This window comes from Pelophylax lessonae (assembly GCF_965119305.1).
Source record: "Pelophylax lessonae genome assembly, chromosome: 7".
In the NCBI taxonomy this organism is placed as follows: Eukaryota; Metazoa; Chordata; class Amphibia; order Anura; family Ranidae; genus Pelophylax; species Pelophylax lessonae.
In genome coordinates, this window is record NC_138774.1 from 112,691,467 (window position 1) to 112,712,644 (window position 21,178).

The 21,178-nt window shown below is 42.7% G+C and overlaps 1 protein-coding gene across 1 annotated transcript in view; it reads right to left on the reverse strand.

The window, feature by feature from the left end:
• The window catches only part of LOC309560524 (uncharacterized protein), a gene marked incomplete at its 3' end in the record, with an annotated part of 174,787 nt that overhangs the window by 142,891 nt on the left and 10,718 nt on the right, over positions 1-21,178 (reverse strand). Inside the window, exon 3 of the mRNA XM_082264155.1 lies at positions 18,822-18,983. Coding sequence (XP_082120281.1) covers positions 18,822-18,983 — 162 coding nt within the window. The remainder of the gene's footprint in view (positions 1-18,821; positions 18,984-21,178) is intronic.

The following is a 21,178-nucleotide window of genomic DNA, read 5'->3' on the forward strand; positions in this document are numbered from 1 at the left end:
GCCACCTTAAATTTGCATCTCCCACATACCATGTGCAACTCTTGCAGGAATTGTGAATCAAGGATAATTCAGCACAGCTTAATGAACAGACACATTGAGGAGTGTAGGAACACACCGTCAGATTACCCGATCACACTATGGGGTTTTAACTCCTCCATAATTTTGCCACTTTGGAAACCAAGTGCTTACTTTATGTATACTTTTTAGACGGAACTACAATTTCTAGTAGGGTGATATCATTGCATGAGATTTTCCCTCACTTCCTGTCTTAGTGTCACCAAGACAGGAAGTGAGGGGAATATCACTGTGGGGAAATAGCTTGCAATTGTTGCCTTATAATGTCCATAGTATATATAAAAGGAAAGAATTGCTGGCTGTATCCCCACGGGAGATTCCCTCACTTCCTGTCCTGGTGACACCAAGACAGGAAGTGAAGGGAAATCTCCTGCAATGATATAACACTGTTACATGTTCTAGTTATGTAGCAAACTTAAGAATATACAAAGCAAACATCTTTTTTTTCCATTTTGGCAAAATCATGGATTCATTAAAAAAATATCTTTGTTTGTCCCGTGGCTTGCAGGAAAAACATTTTGCCTTGATTCCACCATCAACACAGACAGGGGAAACCCTCCTGCGGAGCCATTGTGTTCTCCTGGTGCTGCCCCTGCCAGGAAAACACAGTGATTATTGCTAGTGGCTACAAGAGATGCTAGCGATAAGTGTGTGTAAAATCTGACAGACTGGTTGTACGTTGTCCTCCAGGTGATCGACCAATCAACTTGGGTACCTTCAGCCTGGCCATACACAGTTTAAATCTGCATCTCAAATGAAGCAATCCCATTTACATATAACACTCCATAAAGGAGAATTGAGGGGCTTATCAGGTCTGCGTCAAAAATTAACAGCCACACCCAATCAGACAGCTCGTGTTAAAAGGGACCTGAAAAGCAATCTGCATGGCTTGCTTTTCCAAGCATTGGCTAGTTTAGTGAGCCTGGACTAATAACAGTCACTGTAATGCTACCCATACTGCTGTCCTTTTAACATGGTGACAAAAGTTGATACCTATGCTACATGTGTGTAAAGTTACTTGCACCCTGCTAAATGGACAGCAATAAGGTTGTAAATACAGTGACTGCCTGTCCCCCCTGATGGCGGCCCTGGGTGTGTCATGAAAGGCCAATTGAGAAAATGGCTATATCATGTAGAGGAAATCACCAGTGTGGGGCAACCTATGTCATGGAGGTAGATTTGGACATCGATGTATATGTATCACCAGAAATGGAATTCTTTGTTCTACAATATCTCAAAGACGACCTAGCATGTTATTTGAAGACTGTACTATTTTGGACATACTTGGACTCAAACATACACTGCTCTTTCCACAGCTCCTCCTCCTCTGGGGGTATGATAAAGTTTATACGCATCTTCACCAAAAGCACAAGATGATGTGTCGTCTCCGGATGAGGCTGCAGCGGAGATTTCAGTTTCTGCCTGAGATAGTGGATCTGCAGCGGGCCTGGAGTGATGCCAAAAGGCGCTCACCCAGGCTCCTGCTAAAGGCTGTGGAGCAAATCTCCGGTAAGTAAAAATATAAATTACATGTGACCAGATAGGTTACAATTTTTTGGGTAGGTGGACATGTGTTTAGCTATGCAACAACACTAATACCAACACCCCCCCCCCCCTCCCTCTCGCTCCTACCTTTCCTACCTCCATCAAGTGTCTCTTCACAACCTTTAATACTACTATGTACATTCGTATTTTTTATGTTTTTTTTTTTCTTCTGCTTCTAGCCAAAGCGGACGGACGGCACCCTCTTGTGCTTTTGGTGAAGAAGGGGAGGAGGAGGACGGCCACACTCCAATATGCAGTCAGAGGCAGCGAGCCATTTGAGCAGCTGAAAATTGTGGATCGTAAGTAGAAAATAAAAATGTTAGAAATTTCTAATCTCTAATCACATTTTACAGAGCCCCCTTTACATCGGAGTCTCCAGACTTACTACACTGTAAGAGGGAAGTGTGAAGACTCTGATATAAGGAGAGTTTGGGAACCATTATTTGAGGGGGGAAGCTGGGGACTCTGGTGTAAAAGGGAACTCTGTGTTCCCCAAAGCTCCCCCATACATCTGAGCTTACAGAGACCCTCTTACACTTCCCTTCCTCAGTCCACCACAGTCAAGGGCACAACAAGTCCCACTGCAGAAGGCTACCTGCTTGGACTTGTAATCCTCTCTGTAGGGGAATGAGGAAATACTGCCTGCTATGCTAAGACTTGTAGTGCCCTCTGTTAGGGACTAAGGATTCCTCAGTCCTCAACATTCTAGGGCACTATAAGTCTCAGCATAGTGGGCTGTCATACCTCAGTCCCTCACAGCTCGGGTCAAAAACAACACAGTTAAACATCTAAAGGACAACTCCAAACAAAACTACCAATAATGGACAGAGTCCATATGCTCTATAATGTCAAAGACCCGCTACCACTCACCTTCCACCTCTGGTGCTGTCATTGTGTAGGGCAAAGGGCTCCATCTACACCATGTTTGGCTTTCATGTCAGATAGGCAGGACTTGCTCAGCTCCACTCTCTTCCTTGGCAATTGACTCTGGCGTCATTGTGGATCTTTCCTCCTCTAGAAAACCCCCAGGGGCCCTCTCCTTGTCCCCCAGCCACCCAGGGCCTTCTTCTCCTCCTCCTCCACCAACCATTTTCAGACTCTTCCAACTTCCCTGGGGCTACTCAACCACTTTGCATAGTGGACACAACAAATCTATGACCAGCCTGCAAAATATCAAGTCTGGGCCTGGTTACCTGTATGTTCCGGGTCCAGGGCGGAGCTCTCCTCCCAGAGCAACAACTGATGATAGCAGAGTGAGTTGACCGGCCAGTCACTTCCTACTGGTGCAGGTACACACCTACCGATTCCTCCACATCTTAGGATAACATGATCAGACGGCCAATCCCCAGGCAGAGAAGGAGGAGTAAGTGTCAGCGGACAACAGACACCTGGCAGACGCAGTGAAGGGACTGCAGCACACTGCTGCAACTTTTTGATCCGAGGATTGAAAGCAATCTTTTACTTGGGAGATTTCCCTGACTGCGCCCTTCGAAATGTTGGTGCTCCGCCACTGGCCGCAAGGCCCCTGTAGGTGCGAGGCCTTAGGCGCCCGCTTAATTTGCATGGTGCCCTCCTGTTTTAAAACATGGTCAATGCATCTCATTGGTGTAAGTGCACTTCTATGTTCTGAATTGTAGGGGCATTGAGTATGGTGCTAGCATGATGAGAGGTTACTGCCTATTTGTGTCCATAAATAATATATAATGTTTTTCTTTTATTTTAGAAACCAGTGATCAGGATGTTGCGGCTCAGCCTTCTCAGGCCCCCTGTAAGTAATGTGGATGTGCTGGTGTGTTGTGTATTAGGTCGAACTTGGAGGAATGATTGTTTGTTTTGTTTTCTTTTGTGGTTGATGTAACTTCAGCAAGAGAGGAGCCTCAGGCAGGGCCGAGTCGCCTGGATCCGGGCCAGGAACAAACTGTTGGCCAAGAAGAGGCCAATTGGTCCGACTCGGATGAGGACCTGGGCTCTCCTCAAAGGGGAAGTAAGTATTCTACATGTGTTTGTGTGTTCAATGTGTCCTGGTAAATATAAGGGCTGTAATATATATATTTTGACATTGGGGTTTTGTAGCAGCTGACATTGAGGATGTTTGTTGTGGAGGACTGGGGAAGAGGGGCCACTGCTTACCCAGTCCACTGTAACTACTACCTTCAATGTTTCCAGACTACTTTCTGTGTGCCTTTATCAAATAGCTTTTGTTCAAGGATTGTATTTGTGTCTTTGTGTTTCTAGGAGATACAACGCCATCCCCCCATGAAGGGACACCATCCCCCCATGTAGGGTCTCCCCCATCCTCCCCCACTCCAGGCTCCCCTGAACTAGTCTGTAAGTACCTAAAATTAGATTCTCACATGAATTGTGTGTGCTAGGATGATGTGTATCTAGGATAATCTAAGTTGGAGTCAAAGCAAGTGTAGTTTTGCTATATGTGACAGGAAGGTTGGTCATGAAACACTCTTGCTTAACCTTCATGTTTGAAAGGTGGTTTTGGGGAGCTTTACAGGACATGTTATCTTTTGTAAGTTATCTCAAGCCACCCTATTCTAAACTGGTGTTAGTTTCTCTACATTGGAAATGGTGTGCTTTGTACTTGTAAATTTTTAGGGGACATTGTAATTTAATCATGTCCTGATTTAGTCAACACTGAAAATGTGTGTTTGTCAATCTTTCATAAATACTCTTCCTCGGTAATGTACCACATTCCAGTTCACAATTTGTGTTCTTTTTGTGCAGTTTCTCCAGAGCCAGCCACGCCATCCACTTCAGGGGCCCCAAAAAAACCTGATGATGGTAAGTTGTGTGCTTTTCCAGTAATGTGTCTACTTAGTAAGTGGAGAAATGCTAACTGTGTATGTCCCCGCTCAGGCTTCAAGTTGTTCTAAAGGCAGCGGGTTCTTTATGTGAATGCATTCTATGCATTAGTATTCCAAGTGATAGGTGTGCATATTCCCCCTAAGACTTACTGGGACCATTTTTTACGGTCCAAATTTTTGCACTAATACTTGTCTGGAACAGACTCCCCCTCCTCCTTAACTGAGGTGACAGCATGCCAATATTGCCTCCTGATGCTGTCACTCCTAATCATTGAGACCATTGGAAGGGAGGGGGGCAAGGCTGGCTCACAGCCTAGTGCCTGAACAGGCACAGGGTGCTTGGCTTCATCTCATGTGCCTCCATAGCAAGCTGCCTGCTGTGGGGTCAAACAACAGGAGGGAGGTGCCTAGAGGTGTGTACAGGGGCCATGTAAAAAGGAGGATTGTTATTTCTCTTGTCCCCAAAAACCTAGAGAGTGTAAGTCTAACCTGATTAGTTTTCCGCAGCCCTCCCAAAATGATATGTTTCCAACACTTAGAACAGGCAGGGCTGAGGCACCAAAAACATCAGAAAAACACAATCAGCACAAAAGCAGGGAGTACGTATCCTTAACGCTACAAGCTTCACCCAGAAGAATGACGCTTGCACTGTACAAATCTGCATCACCACCATATCAATGTCTAAATAAAACTTTCAGGGAAATGTGGAGGGGTAATGAGTGGGTGTTAGAGCGTTTTCATGACTGCGTAACCTACAGTTAGCGTGAGTCCATTTGTTGATAAACTTTTTCTTCTCTCTTAACACAGCTGGGATGGCGGAAAGGAGATCAGGGGAGCAGACACATCTGCTCCGTCCAGAACTGGCCCTCAAAATTCCTAAGGGTGAGTCTCTACTATGTGTCAGGTTCAATCTATAGACAGTAAGAGTGAGAGAGAACGCTCCACAGATTCCAATGGTGATAGAGATAAATGTGTGCACATGTATCGTGTTGACCAATTGAACCCAAAACACCTTACATTCTTCAAAATGATTGCTTGTGTTTACATGCAGAAAAGCATTTTACTTAGCTTTGGTGGAACTGCTACTAACATTCCAAGCCATCTTATGTAACCTTTTGAACAATTTGCTGTGAAAGTTTGAGTTTAAGGTTTACAACAGCAATTTAGCATATTTGCTTCAGAGTGTTGATAAAAGCCAACCAATAGACTCCTAAGCATATTTGTTGAGGCACATTAATTACAATCCTTGTTTGGATCATTTTGCCTAAAACTAATTGTCATGTTTTTTTCTACCCAGGGCACACCCACCTCACCTACGAGGTCCTCCTGGATTATATGAGGTGGTGCGGAGACCGAATTCTATATTTGGAACACCTTTGTGGCGTGGATCCAGACCCTAAGGAGCCATTCGTTAGGAATGTCACACCTTTAAAAAGATCCTAGTATTTTTTTTTTGTGGTTTGTTTACTTATGTTGCACGTTGCAACACAAAGAAATGTCACATTTGTAATTGTTGCCCATTATAAACAAAAATCTAACAAAAAAATCAAAAACAGTTTAAAAAAAAAACCTTTTTTTGGGACCCAAAAAAAAAAAAAAAAAAAAAAAGCCTTGTTTTTGGCAACCAAAAAAAATATAAAAATTTATAAAAAACCCTTTTTTTGGGGACCCAAAAAAAAAAAAAAAACAAAAAAAGCCTTGTTTTTGGCAACCAAAAAAAATATAAAAATTTATAAAAAAAACCCTTTTTTTGGGGACCCAAAAAAAAAAAAAAAAAAAAAAGCCTTGTTTTTGGCAACCAAAAAAAATATAAAAATTTATAAAAAACCCTTTTTTTGGGGACCCAAAAAAAAAAAAAAACAAAAAAAGCCTTGTTTTTGGCAACCAAAAAAAATATAAAAATTTATAAAAAACCCTTTTTTTGGGAACCAAAAAAACCAAAAAAAAAAAAAAAAAGCCTTGTTTTTGGCAACCAAAAAAAAAATGTTTACAAAAAAGCCTTGTTGTTTTTATGGCAACGGACAAAACCAAAAATGTTTACAAAAAAGCCTTGTTGTTTTTATGGCAACGGACAAAACCACAAATGTTTACAAATAAGCCTTGTTGTTTTTATGGCAACGGACAAAACCACAAATGTTTACAAAAAAGCCTTGTTGTTTTTATGGCAACCGACAAAACCACAAATGTTTACAAAAAAGCCTTGTTGTTTTTATGGCAACCGACAAAACCAAAAATGTTTACAAAAAAGCCTTGTTGTTTTTATGGCAACGGACAAAACCACAAATGTTTACAAATAAGCCTTGTTGTTTTTATGGTAACAAACTAAACCAAAAATGTTTACAAAAAAGCCTTGTTGTTTTTATGGCAACCGACAAAACCAAAAATGTTTACAAAAAAGCCTTGTTGTTTTTATGGCAACGGACAAAACCAAAAATGTTTACAAAAAAGCCTTGTTGTTTTTGGTAACAAACTAAACCAAAAATGTTTACAAAAAAGCCTTGTTGTTTTTATGGCAACCGACAAAACCAAAAATGTTTACAAAAAAGCCTTGTTGTTTTTATGGCAACGGACAAAACCAAAAATGTTTACAAAAAAGCCTTGTTGTTTTTGGTAACAAACTAAACCAAAAATGTTTACAAAAAAGCCTTGTTGTTTTTATGGCAACCGACAAAACCAAAAATGTTTACAAAAAAGCCTTGTTGTTTTTATGGCAACCGACAAAACCAAAAATGTTTACAAAAAAGCCTTGTTGTTTTTATGGCAACGGACAAAACCACAAATGTTTACAAAAAAGCCTTGTTGTTTTTATGGCAACGGACAAAACCACAAATGTTTACAAAAAAGCCTTGTTGTTTTTATGGCAACCGACAAAACCAAAAATGTTTACAAAAAAGCCTTGTTGTTTTTATGGCAACGGACAAAACCACAAATGTTTACAAAAAAGCCTTGTTGTTTTTATGGCAACCGACAAAACCACAAATGTTTACAAAAAAGCCTTGTTGTTTTTATGGCAACCGACAAAACCAAAAATGTTTACAAAAAAGCCTTGTTGTTTTTATGGCAACGGACAAAACCACAAATGTTTACAAAAAAGCCTTGTTGTTTTTATGGCAACGGACAAAACCACAAATGTTTACAAAAAAGCCTTGTTGTTTTTATGGCAACCGACAAAACCAAAAATGTTTACAAAAAAGCCTTGTTGTTTTTATGGCAACGGACAAAACCACAAATGTTTACAAAAATGAATTGTTTTTGTGAAAACCTTCCAAAAAATGATGTCAAAACATAAAAAATGTTTAAAATGTTTATCTAAATTAAATTTAAGTATGTTGCTCTTTGCAACACAAATGTTACATTGGCAATTTAGTTCATTCTATTATATATTGTAATATATTTTTTGTACGCTACAGTTGGTAGACACCCACATGTGTTATTAAAACATTTATTTTATTACCCAAGTTTTCTTTTTGGTGTACACATCGAATGTCTTTTGTGTTGTATTTGTTTACTTGAGTGGTGTGGTCTGTAATTGTTAGTATGTTGGCTTTGGTTTATGTTAGCCTTGAGACTTGTTTTGAAGCTACATTTGAAGGGAGACCTTTTCTTGGGTCGTTATGTGAACATTGAGTTATCTAAATTTACATGAAATCATATGTTTGGAGATCGAGAAGCACGTGTGTATAAATGCCTACATTAACCAGGGCCATTACTTGGCCACCAACACTCCTAAAAAACCAAAGAGCAAACACAAACTAATCATTTTGCATAAAATTTTATTTCATCCCCAAAAAAAGCACTATAAGAAATCATATTGTGCCACCCTCAAATTTAAAAAAAAAATGGCCCCACAAATTGGCCAATGTAACAATCATTAACAAAACCAAAAAAAAAAAAAAAAAAGAAATTAAGTTGGTGGTGGTGGTGGTGACTGAAGCAGTGTGGTGAGCAATGGAAAGGTTCCTGCCATCAAATGGTGGGCCAATAGTCCCATCTGCTCTGGGGTTAGCCTTAGAGTTCTGGTAAAGTGGCCCATTAGAATCAGATCTTGTGTCTGAGGCTGCTGCTGATGCAGGGTGTTGAACCCTGGAAATGTCCCAGACTGAAGATCTTGTGCCAATAGTCCCATCTGCTCTGTGCTCAGCCTAAGAATTTGGGTAACGTGTGCCATTACCATGAGATGGGATCGTTGCTGCTCCAAGGCTATTTGATGCTGCTGGTGGTGCAAGGGTTGTGAAGATGTGTGGGGAGTGGTGGTTGATTGGTTGTTGTGGTCCACGGTGCGGGGGCAAACGACATGTCGCATTGGTGACAAAAAAGAAGAACGGCCTGGGGAGGAGTGAAGTGATAAAGGTGTGGAGGGAATGTAGTCAGGTGGAAGGGGTACTGTGGAACCAGTGCGCATTGAGGTTGTGCAGGAGGATTGCTCATTGAGGGGTGTGGGAGTCCGAACGGAGTGTGAAGTGCTAGGAGTGGCTACAGGAGGAATTGTCCCATCCCCAGCTGCCTGACAAGTGGCCAACACTGGCATTACCCTCCCACTACCACAACCTGCAGTGGCAGGTGAGTGAGATGTTTGGGAGGGCTCTGCCAATGGGGCATCTTCAGATCCAAACAGGCATTGGCGTGTGGCCAGCACCTGAGTGTCAACACTTTGCCGATCCCGTTGATGCTGGTCTGCTAAACTTACCAAGCTGTTACGCATATCCTGTTGAACCTGTAACATATCCTGGTGAACCTGTACCATTGTTGCTACAGATTCCTGTATGAGCCCGAGCAGACGTACTGCCTCAGTAGATTGCTGAGTACGCCTCCTTAACTCATTTTGGACCTGATACTCATCAAGCAGCCTCTCGGCTACATCCAGCATAGATGGACGAAGTTGGGTAGGTGACAATCCCTCTGCATCTAAGGCTACCTGAAAGCAGAAGAAATAGACCAAATCATTATCAAACATCATGACTAAATATTTCAGATTAGTTTGACAACTTAACACCCCAAGTAGAACGTTGAAAAGTTTGATGTGCTTCTAATGAGTACTTGTTCATTGTAAGATTATCCAAGCTAGCAACACTTCTGATAATGGGTACATATTATATTGGTAGGACTAATATGACAAAGGCAAAAAAGATTCAACATGAAGGTGTTCCCAATTAACCCTGGTGTGGTAGGTTGTTTATGCTTTTGGTAAATCTGTTACTACACCAATGACTTTATACATCTACGTATGTTGTCTAAAATCTTGCCATCAATCGGCTAGAGGACAACCCAACCAAACGATACCCATGAATTTGGACCTGGAAAATCAAAGACGGGCCGGACTTTAAAGATCCTGGATGTTTTTGGAACATTAGTGGCACACCAAATTATAACATAATTCCCTGATGTTCAAGATAGAACTCTTGTTGTGCTGGTGCATCGTCAGAATGTCATAGCACTAATTTAACACACACAATGTAAGCCACATCTAGTCCAAAATCAATGCTACCATTGAAATGTTACATGTGCACCTTGTTCCCTTATATCACATACCACAGCACTGGATGCAGAATCGTCGCCAGCTCCTGATCCAACTCCAGCTGCAACGTCAAGAGGGGCCTGATGTTCTTTTAAAAAAAAAAAAAAAAAACATGTTTAGTACATAACCTTAGTCAGTAATGATTATGGCCAGATTGCCCTCCTAGCTTCATGAATGAAGCATTGAGGCCAAACATTCAAAAGTGCTTTCCTGGGCTCATAGGACACTTGCTAAACCCTCCCAAAGGTTAAGAAGGCTTGGTCTGCCTACTAATGACGGCACCCATTAATGCTGTCAACTGTGTTTTGCAGGGTAAACATCTAAAAGGCAACACTCTTTCCTAAGAAAAAACATGTGTGTTAATGGGGTTAATAAGATTCAAAAAAACATTATTTGACTAGACATACCAACACCTTCCTCCAGGCCTAGCTGCACTGGGTGTGTTCCCTGCTGCGGATCTTCTGTAAAGGACATAGCAATATGAGCTATCTTGGCCAAAAAAAAACATCTACATTGTTTGGCACAGTATGATATTGGACCTACCAGGAGGAGGGTCAGCACTGATGTCAACACCTGTGAGTCCGTCTGGTTCGCCAAGCTGCATGGGCTGTGGAGGGGCTGAGATCCGTGCTACAGATGAACAAATTGCAGGTTGGGGAAAACAAAAAAAGGACAATTGGAAGGGCAAGTATCACATTCTCTTAATGTCACACATAGGATAGTAGTTAATCTTTTCCAAACAACTCACACAATTGACATCCAAGATAATATCCTACCTCGGTGCAAAGCATCCGAATCTAAGTCCTCTCTGGGAAAGATGGTATCGGGTCCTATGATGTTCAAGAAAGGTAATTGATAATCCCAGAGAGAACTTCGTGCACGTTCATCCAGCCGACCTTGACGGTCATAAAGACCCTCCGCAGCCCATGCAATTAGCTTCTTCCGAACGGACCCACAGATGTCGTTGACCTTCTTCCGCACACTGTCACGGTGGCGAGGTGCTTCACCCAGTGCATTTACAGCATCCCGGATTTCATCCCACAATCTGTTCTTCTCTGTTACTGAGTAAGACGCGGCCCTGGTCCCATGTATCGCCTGATATCTGGCCATATAGGCGTGGACCAGGGCACAGCACTGATTGTGGGTGAAACGGGGAAGCCGGGTTAATGTGGACAAGCTGACTCTGGTGGACGGACCCGCTCCAGGACTACTGTCAGAAGAGCCAGCTTGTCCACTTGGTGTGTTAACACCTCCCCCGGCTTCCTCCTCCGGGATGGGGATGGTGGACTCCCTCATGGATACAGCTGGAGCCTCCCTCACACCAGAGCCAGACGATCTGCCCACCCTGCCCCCCCTGCCCCCCCTGGCCCCCCTGGCCCCCCTGGCCCCCCTGGCCCCCCTGGCCCTTCTCATCCTTCCAGTGGGTGGGGCCATGGGAGCACGAGGTGGGCAGAGAATCTGGCTGTCCAGCAGCAGCAAAGAGCCCCAAACTCCTAAATCTGAAATGACAAAAGAGAAAACAGAAAAAACAGGATTTGCAGATTGCTCTTCATATACAGTATAATTAGTGAACAGTTACAGAACACACTTACCTAATGGCACAAACAGACTTGGTCGTGGTGGTGGTGGTAGTAGTGGGCAAAGAGCAGAAGAGGCTGCAAAGAAAAGGAAAAAAAAAAAACACATAAGAAAACGCATATGGGTACAAATCACACGAGGCCCTCCAAACACTTACCTAATGGCACAAACACGGTGGTGGTGGTGGTGGTGGTGGTGGCAAAGAGCAGAAGAGGCTGCAAAGAAATGTAAAAAAAAAAACACATAAGAAAACTCATAGGGGTACAAATCACACGAGGCCCTCCAAACACTTACCTAATGGCACAAACACAGTGGTGGTGGTGGTGGTGGTGGTGGCAAAGAGCAGAAGAGGCTGCAAAGAAATGTAAAAAAAAAACACATAAGAAAACGCATAGGGGTACAAATCACACGAGGCCCTCCAAACACTTACCTAATGGCACAAACACAGTGGTGGTGGTGGTGGTGGTGGTGGTGGTGGTGGTGGTGGTGGTGGCAAAGAGCAGAAGAGGCTGCAAAGAAATGTAAAAAAAAAACACATAAGAAAACTCATAGGGGTACAAATCACACGAGGCCCTCCAAACACTTACCTAATGGCACAAACACAGTGGTGGTGGTGGTGGTGGTGGTGGCAAAGAGCAGAAGAGGCTGCAAAGAAATGTAAAAAAAAAACACATAAGAAAACGCATAGGGGTACAAATCACACGAGGCCCTCCAAACACTTACCTAATGGCACAAACACAGTGGTGGTGGTGGTGGTGGTGGTGGTGGTGGTGGTGGTGGTGGTGGCAAAGAGCAGAAGAGGCTGCAAAGAAATGTAAAAAAAAAACACATAAGAAAACTCATAGGGGTACAAATCACACGAGGCCCTCCAAACACTTACCTAATGGCACAAACACAGTGGTGGTGGTGGTGGTGGTGGTGGCAAAGAGCAGAAGAGGCTGCAAAGAAATGTAAAAAAAAAACACATAAGAAAACGCATAGGGGTACAAATCACACGAGGCCCTCCAAACACTTACCTAATGGCACAAACACAGTGGTGGTGGTGGTGGTGGTGGTGGCAAAGAGCAGAAGAGGCTGCAAAGAAATGTAAAAAAAAAACACATAAGAAAACGCATAGGGGTACAAATCACACGAGGCCCTCCAAACACTTACCTAATGGCACAAACACAGTGGTGGTGGTGGTGGTGGTGGTGGTGGTGGTGGTGGTGGTGGTGGCAAAGAGCAGAAGAGGCTGCAAAGAAATGTAAAAAAAAAACACATAAGAAAACTCATAGGGGTACAAATCACACGAGGCCCTCCAAACACTTACCTAATGGCACAAACACAGTGGTGGTGGTGGTGGTGGTGGTGGCAAAGAGCAGAAGAGGCTGCAAAGAAATGTAAAAAAAAAACACATAAGAAAACGCATAGGGGTACAAATCACACGAGGCCCTCCAAACACTTACCTAATGGCACAAACACAGTGGTGGTGGTGGTGGTGGTGGTGGCAAAGAGCAGAAGAGGCTGCAAAGAAATGTAAAAAAAAAACACATAAGAAAACGCATAGGGGTACAAATCACACGAGGCCCTCCAAACACTTACCTAATGGCACAAACACAGTGGTGGTGGTGGTGGTGGTGGTGGCAAAGAGCAGAAGAGGCTGCAAAGAAATGTAAAAAAAAAACACATAAGAAAACTCATAGGGGTACAAATCACACGAGGCCCTCCAAACACTTACCTAATGGCACAAACACAGTGGTGGTGGTGGTGGTGGTGGTGGCAAAGAGCAGAAGAGGCTGCAAAGAAATGTAAAAAAAAAACACATAAGAAAACGCATAGGGGTACAAATCACACGAGGCCCTCCAAACACTTACCTAATGGCACAAACACAGTGGTGGTGGTGGTGGTGGTGGTGTAATCCTTTATAGGCAAAAGGAGGCTGCAAACATTAAACATACATGAGAAATCGCATGACCTACATACGTGCACATAATAAATTACAGTTATCAGGAAAGCAAAAATGGTGTCTTTGGAAGCTGGGAAGGTAAGGGGGCAGGTTTAGATGCCAAATCTAGACTGCACACCTTTAACAAACATGAGAAAACACATGTCCAAACCACATGCACATGGGGCCAACTGCCAATGATTAAAAGACACTTGAGGGGTTCCCAAGCTATTGTGGGTTGGAGGGGATTCACCATAGACAACTTAAGCACACCCAAGATAAGTACAAATTGTCTCCTTCCTTTTTTTTGGGAGAGAGAGATACAATTGTCTTACCTCCAGATAATGTAGGTTGTGGGTCACAGGGTCTTGCTAGCACATAAGAAACATCGATCTATAACATCCAGCAGCCATATTGGCCATGTGCTCCTTTTATAGCTGGCTCACAGGTGTGATAATTAGCGGCCGTTTCTATATATATCTGCGCATTCGCGAATTTGCGCGTTCAAAATGGAGGACGATATCCCAGACGCATTAGATGGTGCAATGCTGGCATTTATTGGTGCCTTGTTTGAGGAGGCCCTGGCACAGGAGGCAGCAGAAGGTGGGGAAGCTGCAGCAGCAGCAGCAGCAGCACCTTCAGCAGCAGCACCTCCAGTCCGTGTGCCCTTACCTCGCCAGCCACGCATTTTTGCTCCAAGGATCTATTTGGACAAGCTGCGGGATTCTGATGTCAGGAGGAAGTTCCGGCTCGAGCGAGGAACTATTCTACACCTCTACCAGCTCATAGCAGAGAAAATTGACCCGGACACACAGCGCGGCCATGCGGTGCCCGGCATGGCCAGATTGCTGGCCACTTTGTATATTTTAGGGCGTGGCAGCTTCCAAGCCACTTCGGGAAGTATCATGGGCATTAGCCAGCCCACAGTTTCAAGGGTGTTCATGTTGGTCATTAATGCCATAGTGGATATAGTGCCCAATTTTATCCACTGGCCACAGAATGAAAATGAGTGGAATGAAGTCAAGTTGGGTTTCTACCGGCGGGCACACATGCCGCAAATCCTAGGGGCAATCGATGGCACCCACATAGCCATTAGGCCCCCAAGGAGCCACGAAAGTGAATACCGGAACCGCAAGCAGTACCACTCTGTGAACGTCCAATTAGTGTGTGACGCCAAACAGCGCATCATGAGTGTCAACACTGGTCACCCAGGGTCGTGCCATGATTCCAGTATGTTAAGAACAAGTACTCTGTACGAGGTGTTTGAAAGTGGACAAATGCCCGAAGGGTGGCTTATTGGTAAAGTATTTTGTCTTAACAACATAAACTGTAAGATTACATAGACATAGGAATAAGCTACATCGGTGTACACCCTGATTTAAGCAAAGCCTACCTAAAATGGATGTGTTATTAGTTGTCAGGCTGTTCACACACAACCAGATCAGCAGCTTAGCAGCTCACAAAAGAAAGATTTGCAAAGTTGTCTTTGAGTCCAATGAAGGTGGTTAACCAATGTGTAAATGGTGTCCTCTAGCCACCCAAAGAAAACCTACAAATGATTCCAATGGTATTGCCATATCCCCAAAGTACTTTGCATAAGTGAGTCAATATTGGTTTCCTCACTCTAGTTGCAGATATATTCCAGAAGTAAGACCTAGGCTAATGTAATAGGAACAGAATAGGGGCCAAGTTGTAACTTGCAAGAGAAACCCACCACTTTGTGTGTCCTTTTTCCCATTTGTATTAGTGATTTAGGCAGTTAGACAGAGTTGAGATGTTTCATATGATTTTTTGCAAACAGACGAGCAGGTTGTTTAGTAAAATGCCTAATTGTCTCCCATTTTGAGGAGTCATCTAAAGTCACATGATATGAATAACTAATGTATATTTTTCTTATTTTTCAGGGGATGCTGGTTACCCGCAGCTGACGTGGCTGATGGCTCCAATCAGGTACCCCCAGGGCCCAGCAGAGAGGAATTACAACAGGGCCTTGCGGAGAAGCCGGAGTATCATTGAGTTGACCATAGGTCTTCTCAAGTCCCGGTTTCTCTGCTTGGCCCGGCCTGGGGGTGAACTCCTGTACTCTCCTACAAAGGCTTCCAAGATCATCCTGGCGTGCTGCGTGTTGCACAACATGTGCGTTGCCCGGGATGATTCTTGGGAGCTGACGGAGGAGAGGGAGCCAGAGGTCCGTCAGCCGGCGGCCCCCAGGCGGCGGAGCACCGCTGCCGGTATGGCCACCCGGAATACCCTGGTTGCTAGCCACTTTACATGTAAGTACTGTAACCGGTCAAGATAGGGCATGTGTATTAATTAGCTAGTTAGCAGAGGTGCCACTCACAGGGAGACAGAGGGTGATTATCATCTGCCAATGACACTTGCCATTGTAGATAAAGTGTAGTCAACATTGGTAAAATTGTGTTACTTGAGCAAAAACATGCACCTCTAACCATAAACATGTTGGTATTGTGAATAGTGTAAAGGGCTGAGAAGAGCTGGCAGGTGTTTATTTGTGTCTATGCCACCTGTGTAGTTATTGATAACATGAACGGCTGCTTGGTATCTTATGGTGTTGTAATTTTCCAGAACATCAACATCTTGGAATCATGGCACGTACCATGGGAAGCCTGTGGTGATGGGCTGTCTGGCGTCACAGGTGTGTATTCAAATGTTTACATTAATGATTTCTGGTTTGTGTAAGTTGGCATAAAATGTGTTATTTCACTCGTGATGTCGAAATTAAATGAAGTTCAGAATGAAGCAAACAGGCATTAAGATGTGATTTTCATAATGAAATGTCTTATCCTTTGTTTTATTTTTCCAGGAGTGGTACTGCTTGCGGGTGTAGGTGGTAGAAACCCACCTTGATGGACTCCACTCATTTTCTTTTGTGGTCAGTGGATATTTGGTAAGGCACATGGCCAATGACCAACATGAACACCCTGGAACTTCGAAAGTGGCTTGGAAGCTGCCCAGCAACCTTGCCATGCCTGTCCCCTATGAGCTGGTAGAGGTGCAGAATGGATTCTGAACTCTGCCGGAAGTTGTGGAAGACATCAGAATCCCGTAGCCATGGAGCAAAGATCGTGGTCTGGCGCTGTAAAGGCACACGGACTGGAGAGTGACAATATTCTTTTGCTGCATCCCTCCTTCTGCTGTCATTCTCAAATAAATAAATACATTAGAATTGAACATGTGTTTTTTTGTTTTGTGTGGGTGCCTACAGACAAAAGGGCCATCCACACTGTAAGATTTAGAGAAGACTTTATCCTTCCGATTGACATTTTCTATGTAGTGCAAGGGCCTGCCTGATTGCATCCAAATTGAAAGTGTTGAGGTTTGAGCTTCTATTATATGGTTTGGTTAAGTCTACAGGAAAAAGTCTAGACAAATTGTTAGTGTATGGCCCATTAAGCTGCCAAGGCCGGAGTTTTGCACTTTGCATGCTGCTTGTACTGGTGATGTGAGGGGTTGTAATGTAGAGTAGGGATGTGACAGTGTTGTGTTGAGGTGTGAGGCAAATGTAGTGTTGGACTATGAGGGCCTGTGTTGTTGAAATATGGAGAGAGTCCAATATCAGACACCTATGTTTATTGGTCAAGAAATTGTAAGAACCATGGTAAATATGTAAAGAATTGCATCTCGATAAAACTAGGACCACACTCATAAAATCAAAATTGTGTTGTTTCCATTGATGTGCTTGAAATTTGGGTAGGACACCCCCCTCCCCCCCCAAATTCAAGATAGTTTAAAAAAACTGTTTAAAAAAATGAGAGTGAAAAGAGATCCCAAGTGTAGTGATGTGATTTGAACCCATGACGTTGTGAACTGCAGTGAAGTTGCAAAGCACTTAGCTATTGTGCAGAATAAAGCTGTATGGTGGAAAAAATGGAGTGTGTTAAGGCTAAAAAGCACATATAGCTAAAGAACTAAACATTGTATGGAATGTGGGAAGAAGACCATGGTAAAATTGTGAGGTTTCATCTTGCCCTGAAGTAGGGTAGGGGTTTGGTCACTTGCCTTTGGTACTTTCCTTCATAAGATCGATTCGACACACAGACAAGATCAAAAAAACACTTAAAATGGTGTAAGCTTGCAAGCGCTTCTGAGTGTAACATTATTTAGCAATATATATGATGTAATCCGTTCCATTTTAGCAATATAAACAAAAAAAGAAAATAAAAAAAGTAGGTGGAGATGGTAAGCCTCGAACCTACAGCAGAGGGAGATGAATTACAGACATGTGATGTGTGCACTAATCCACTAGCCCACATCGCTATGTGAAACTGCTATAAGCAGGAAGACATAAGTTTGCGAATTGGCGAAGCCGCGATCGTAAGTGAATCCCGCTGACGGCGGAATTCATTATTGCTGTTTTACTCGCCAATTCGCCGCAGCGCCAGTTAATTGATTTGAACGCGGCGAAACTGAAACACGTCATAGATGTTTGAAGCTGCAGTTTCTTTAAATCCGGCCCATAGTCACTGTCAGGATTTTCTGGATTTTTCTGGATTTTTTTACATTCACACTGACTTGTACAGAAAACAAAACAGCTTGAACTCAGCAGAATTGGATTCAATCCATTTCCCAATGGCAAAGCAATTTTAGCAGTGATCACATGTATATACTTCTCAATGAGATCCAGTTAAAGAAACAAACACTTTCACATCTTTCCAAACTACTTAATGCGAGCCAAACTAAAAAAAAAAACACCCATCTTAGCCCCTAAAATGTTTTATTTTTATAAAAACCCAAGTTGTAAATGCAATATTCTCTAAGACTTAAAGAGGAAGTAAACCCTCCTCTGCAAGTTGTACCTATAGGTAAGTCTATGATAAGGCTTACCTATAGGTACTGTAAATATCTCCTAAACATGTACCGTTTAGGAGATATTTAACTTACATGCAGCCAGTGACATCACTGGCGCATGCGCTCTGAAGAAACGGCCGCTGGTGCCGTTTCTTCAGAGCCCCGTGCAGTGACCGTCGGCTCCCGCGCGCGTGCGCGGGAGTGACGTCACCACAGCTCTGGCCAATCAGATGGCCGGATGCCGCGATCCCGGAAGATGGGCGACTGAACATGTCGCCCATCATAGAGGTAAGCGGGCGGCACGGCGAGGGGCTCATTCTAAGGTAAGTATTTCATAATGAGCTAGTATGTGATGCATACTAGCTCATTATGGGTTTCTTTTTCAGGTTGAAAAAAAAAATTGGGTTTACAACCTCTTTAATAGATACCTCTATAATGAAAAAAAAAAAAGAAAGACAACAGCTTAAATTGCATAGGCCACACCTTTAAAAAAAAAACACAATTTCAAGATTGTAAATGCAATATTTTTTTGTGTATAAGCAGTATTTCAAATCCATACCTCGTGTGGTCTTACTGCACTTTTCATCTGCCCAGCTGAAACAATCGGACCAAGGCAACACACTTTGAAAGGAGGCAAACAAATAATACAAGCTATAGGCAATGATAACATTATAGTAAATGCAAACTAAAGTTGTGATGAGGACCATAGTGACACCAACACCTAGAAAAAAGGAAATATAAGTCTTAATAGAAAGCAGACTAATATCGGGCAGTTTATATACATGTAACACTACAAATCAACAATCGATACATATTTCCCAAACCAAAAAAATTGTTCAAAATAGAACACCAGGGAAACAACAAATTACATGATTGACATAGGTTTACTGTTTATCCTGCCAAAGATTTGTAATTTTGGCCGTTGATTATTTTGCTACACAAGCCTCTGCCAGCCAGTAAGATCACTCTGCTACTTCCTATTTTAGCATTACCTCTTTCTAGGTCAACTCTCCACACACTATACAAATGCACCAAACAGACCCAAGGCACTCAACCATAGAATGGACTAGCAGTTATATGTAGTAGTAACATGCATCCCAGGTCCCGTGCTGCATGCAATCCACTGGAGGAATGGAGATATCCAAAACAGCAACACAAAGGCTATATGCTGCACACGGGTAAAGTCAGAGTATCAGTGAGAAACAAGTAGATAAAATGGAGGATGATGAATAAACAAATAAAACTTGCTTCCATATAACTAAATGAGCAAATTGCGCAACCAATACAGCAGCACAGTATGGGCGCAACGAAATTAAGGGAAAGTGTGCCACATCCTTAATAATTGTATCAAATCATTGGAAGAAATTTGGTGGACTTTAAAGGCACAGATAAGGGTAAGGTAAAAAACTTTTTTATTGATTGACGATTGATTGATTGTTTTTATTCGTCAATCAATAAAAACGTTTTTTACCTTACCCTTATCTGTGCCTTTAAAGTCCACCAAATTTCTTCCAATGATTTGCTTCCATATAAACCATGAAGTAACATTTAATATATGGCCATAGATAAAGCGCACAGTCTGGATAAAAACACAGTCATGTGTGAATGACACAATCTAATTTAAAAGGTAAAAGCCCAAGTCCCCTCCAGCCTCAAACACTAAATGAAGGGCCCAGCACTTGTGATTGAAACAGGCTCAATGTTCACATACCAGCTGGAAAGCAGATGAAGGCTTGCTAGGACCAGCTGTTGGTGTCCCTTGGGAAGGCCCACTTCAGTGTGGTGTGTAGTAAGGCTGGAGCTCACCAGGAAGATGGCCGCTCACAGAATGGAGACAATAATGCGGCAGGCCAAGGGAGATGACGCCACCACTCCAGCGGCAAATGTCAGAGAAGGGGGAGGGACCAGGGGGGCTCTCTCTCCAATCAGATAACGTGTTTCAAGGCATTTTGTCAAAAGCCACCAAAATGGGCCCTTCATTTAGTGTTTGAGGCTGGAGGAGACTTGGGATTCTACCTTTTGGGCTTGGGCTTTTACCCATTAAATTAGACTGTGCCAGTATAAATCTGGACTTACTTGTGTCAACGGTGCCCAGTTCACTTTTGCTAAACTGCTAGCACTATCCTCAGTACATGTTTACTGAGGAAAATGTGGGATCTGCCATTACAGACATCCTACTGCAAGTACTGATCCTCATGGTTCAAAACCTTCTAAGTCCTAGATCCTGAACATCAATACAGATCAGGGAATTCAGAATTCCAATTCGGTAATCAATAGTATTATCTGTGTGTTTGTTTTTGGCCACTGCCTTATACTATTGAAGCTAGAAGTTCAGCATAACACCCAGGCAACCAGCATTAAAAGACTGAAACATCAGCAATGGCAGTCTCAATTGAACGAATAATGTTTTGGCTGAACATCCACTATAATAGCCATTTTAGATTTTTGATAAATATAGTTAATTTATATTTTAGGTTATATCTGTATTGGTTGTTATAGTTTTTTATTATCTTATATCAGGCACTAGGTCATTTTATTTGGAATTAATTGTATGAGTTGGATTTAATTTATACAGTGCATCCGGAAAGTATTCACATCACTTCACTTTTTCCACATTTTGTTATGTTACAGCATAGAAACATAGAAACATAGAATGTGTCGGCAGATAAGAACCATTTGGCCCATCTAGTCTGCCCAATATATCTGAATCCTATGAATAGTCCCTGGCCCTATCTTATATGAAGGATAGCCTTATGCCTATCCCATGCATGCTTAAACTCCTTCACTGTATTTGCAGCTACCACTTCTGCAGGAAGGTTATTCCATGCATCCACTACTCTCTCAGTGAAGTAATACTTCCTCATATTACTTTTAAACCTTTGCCCCTCTAATTTAAAACTGTGTCCTCTTGTGGTA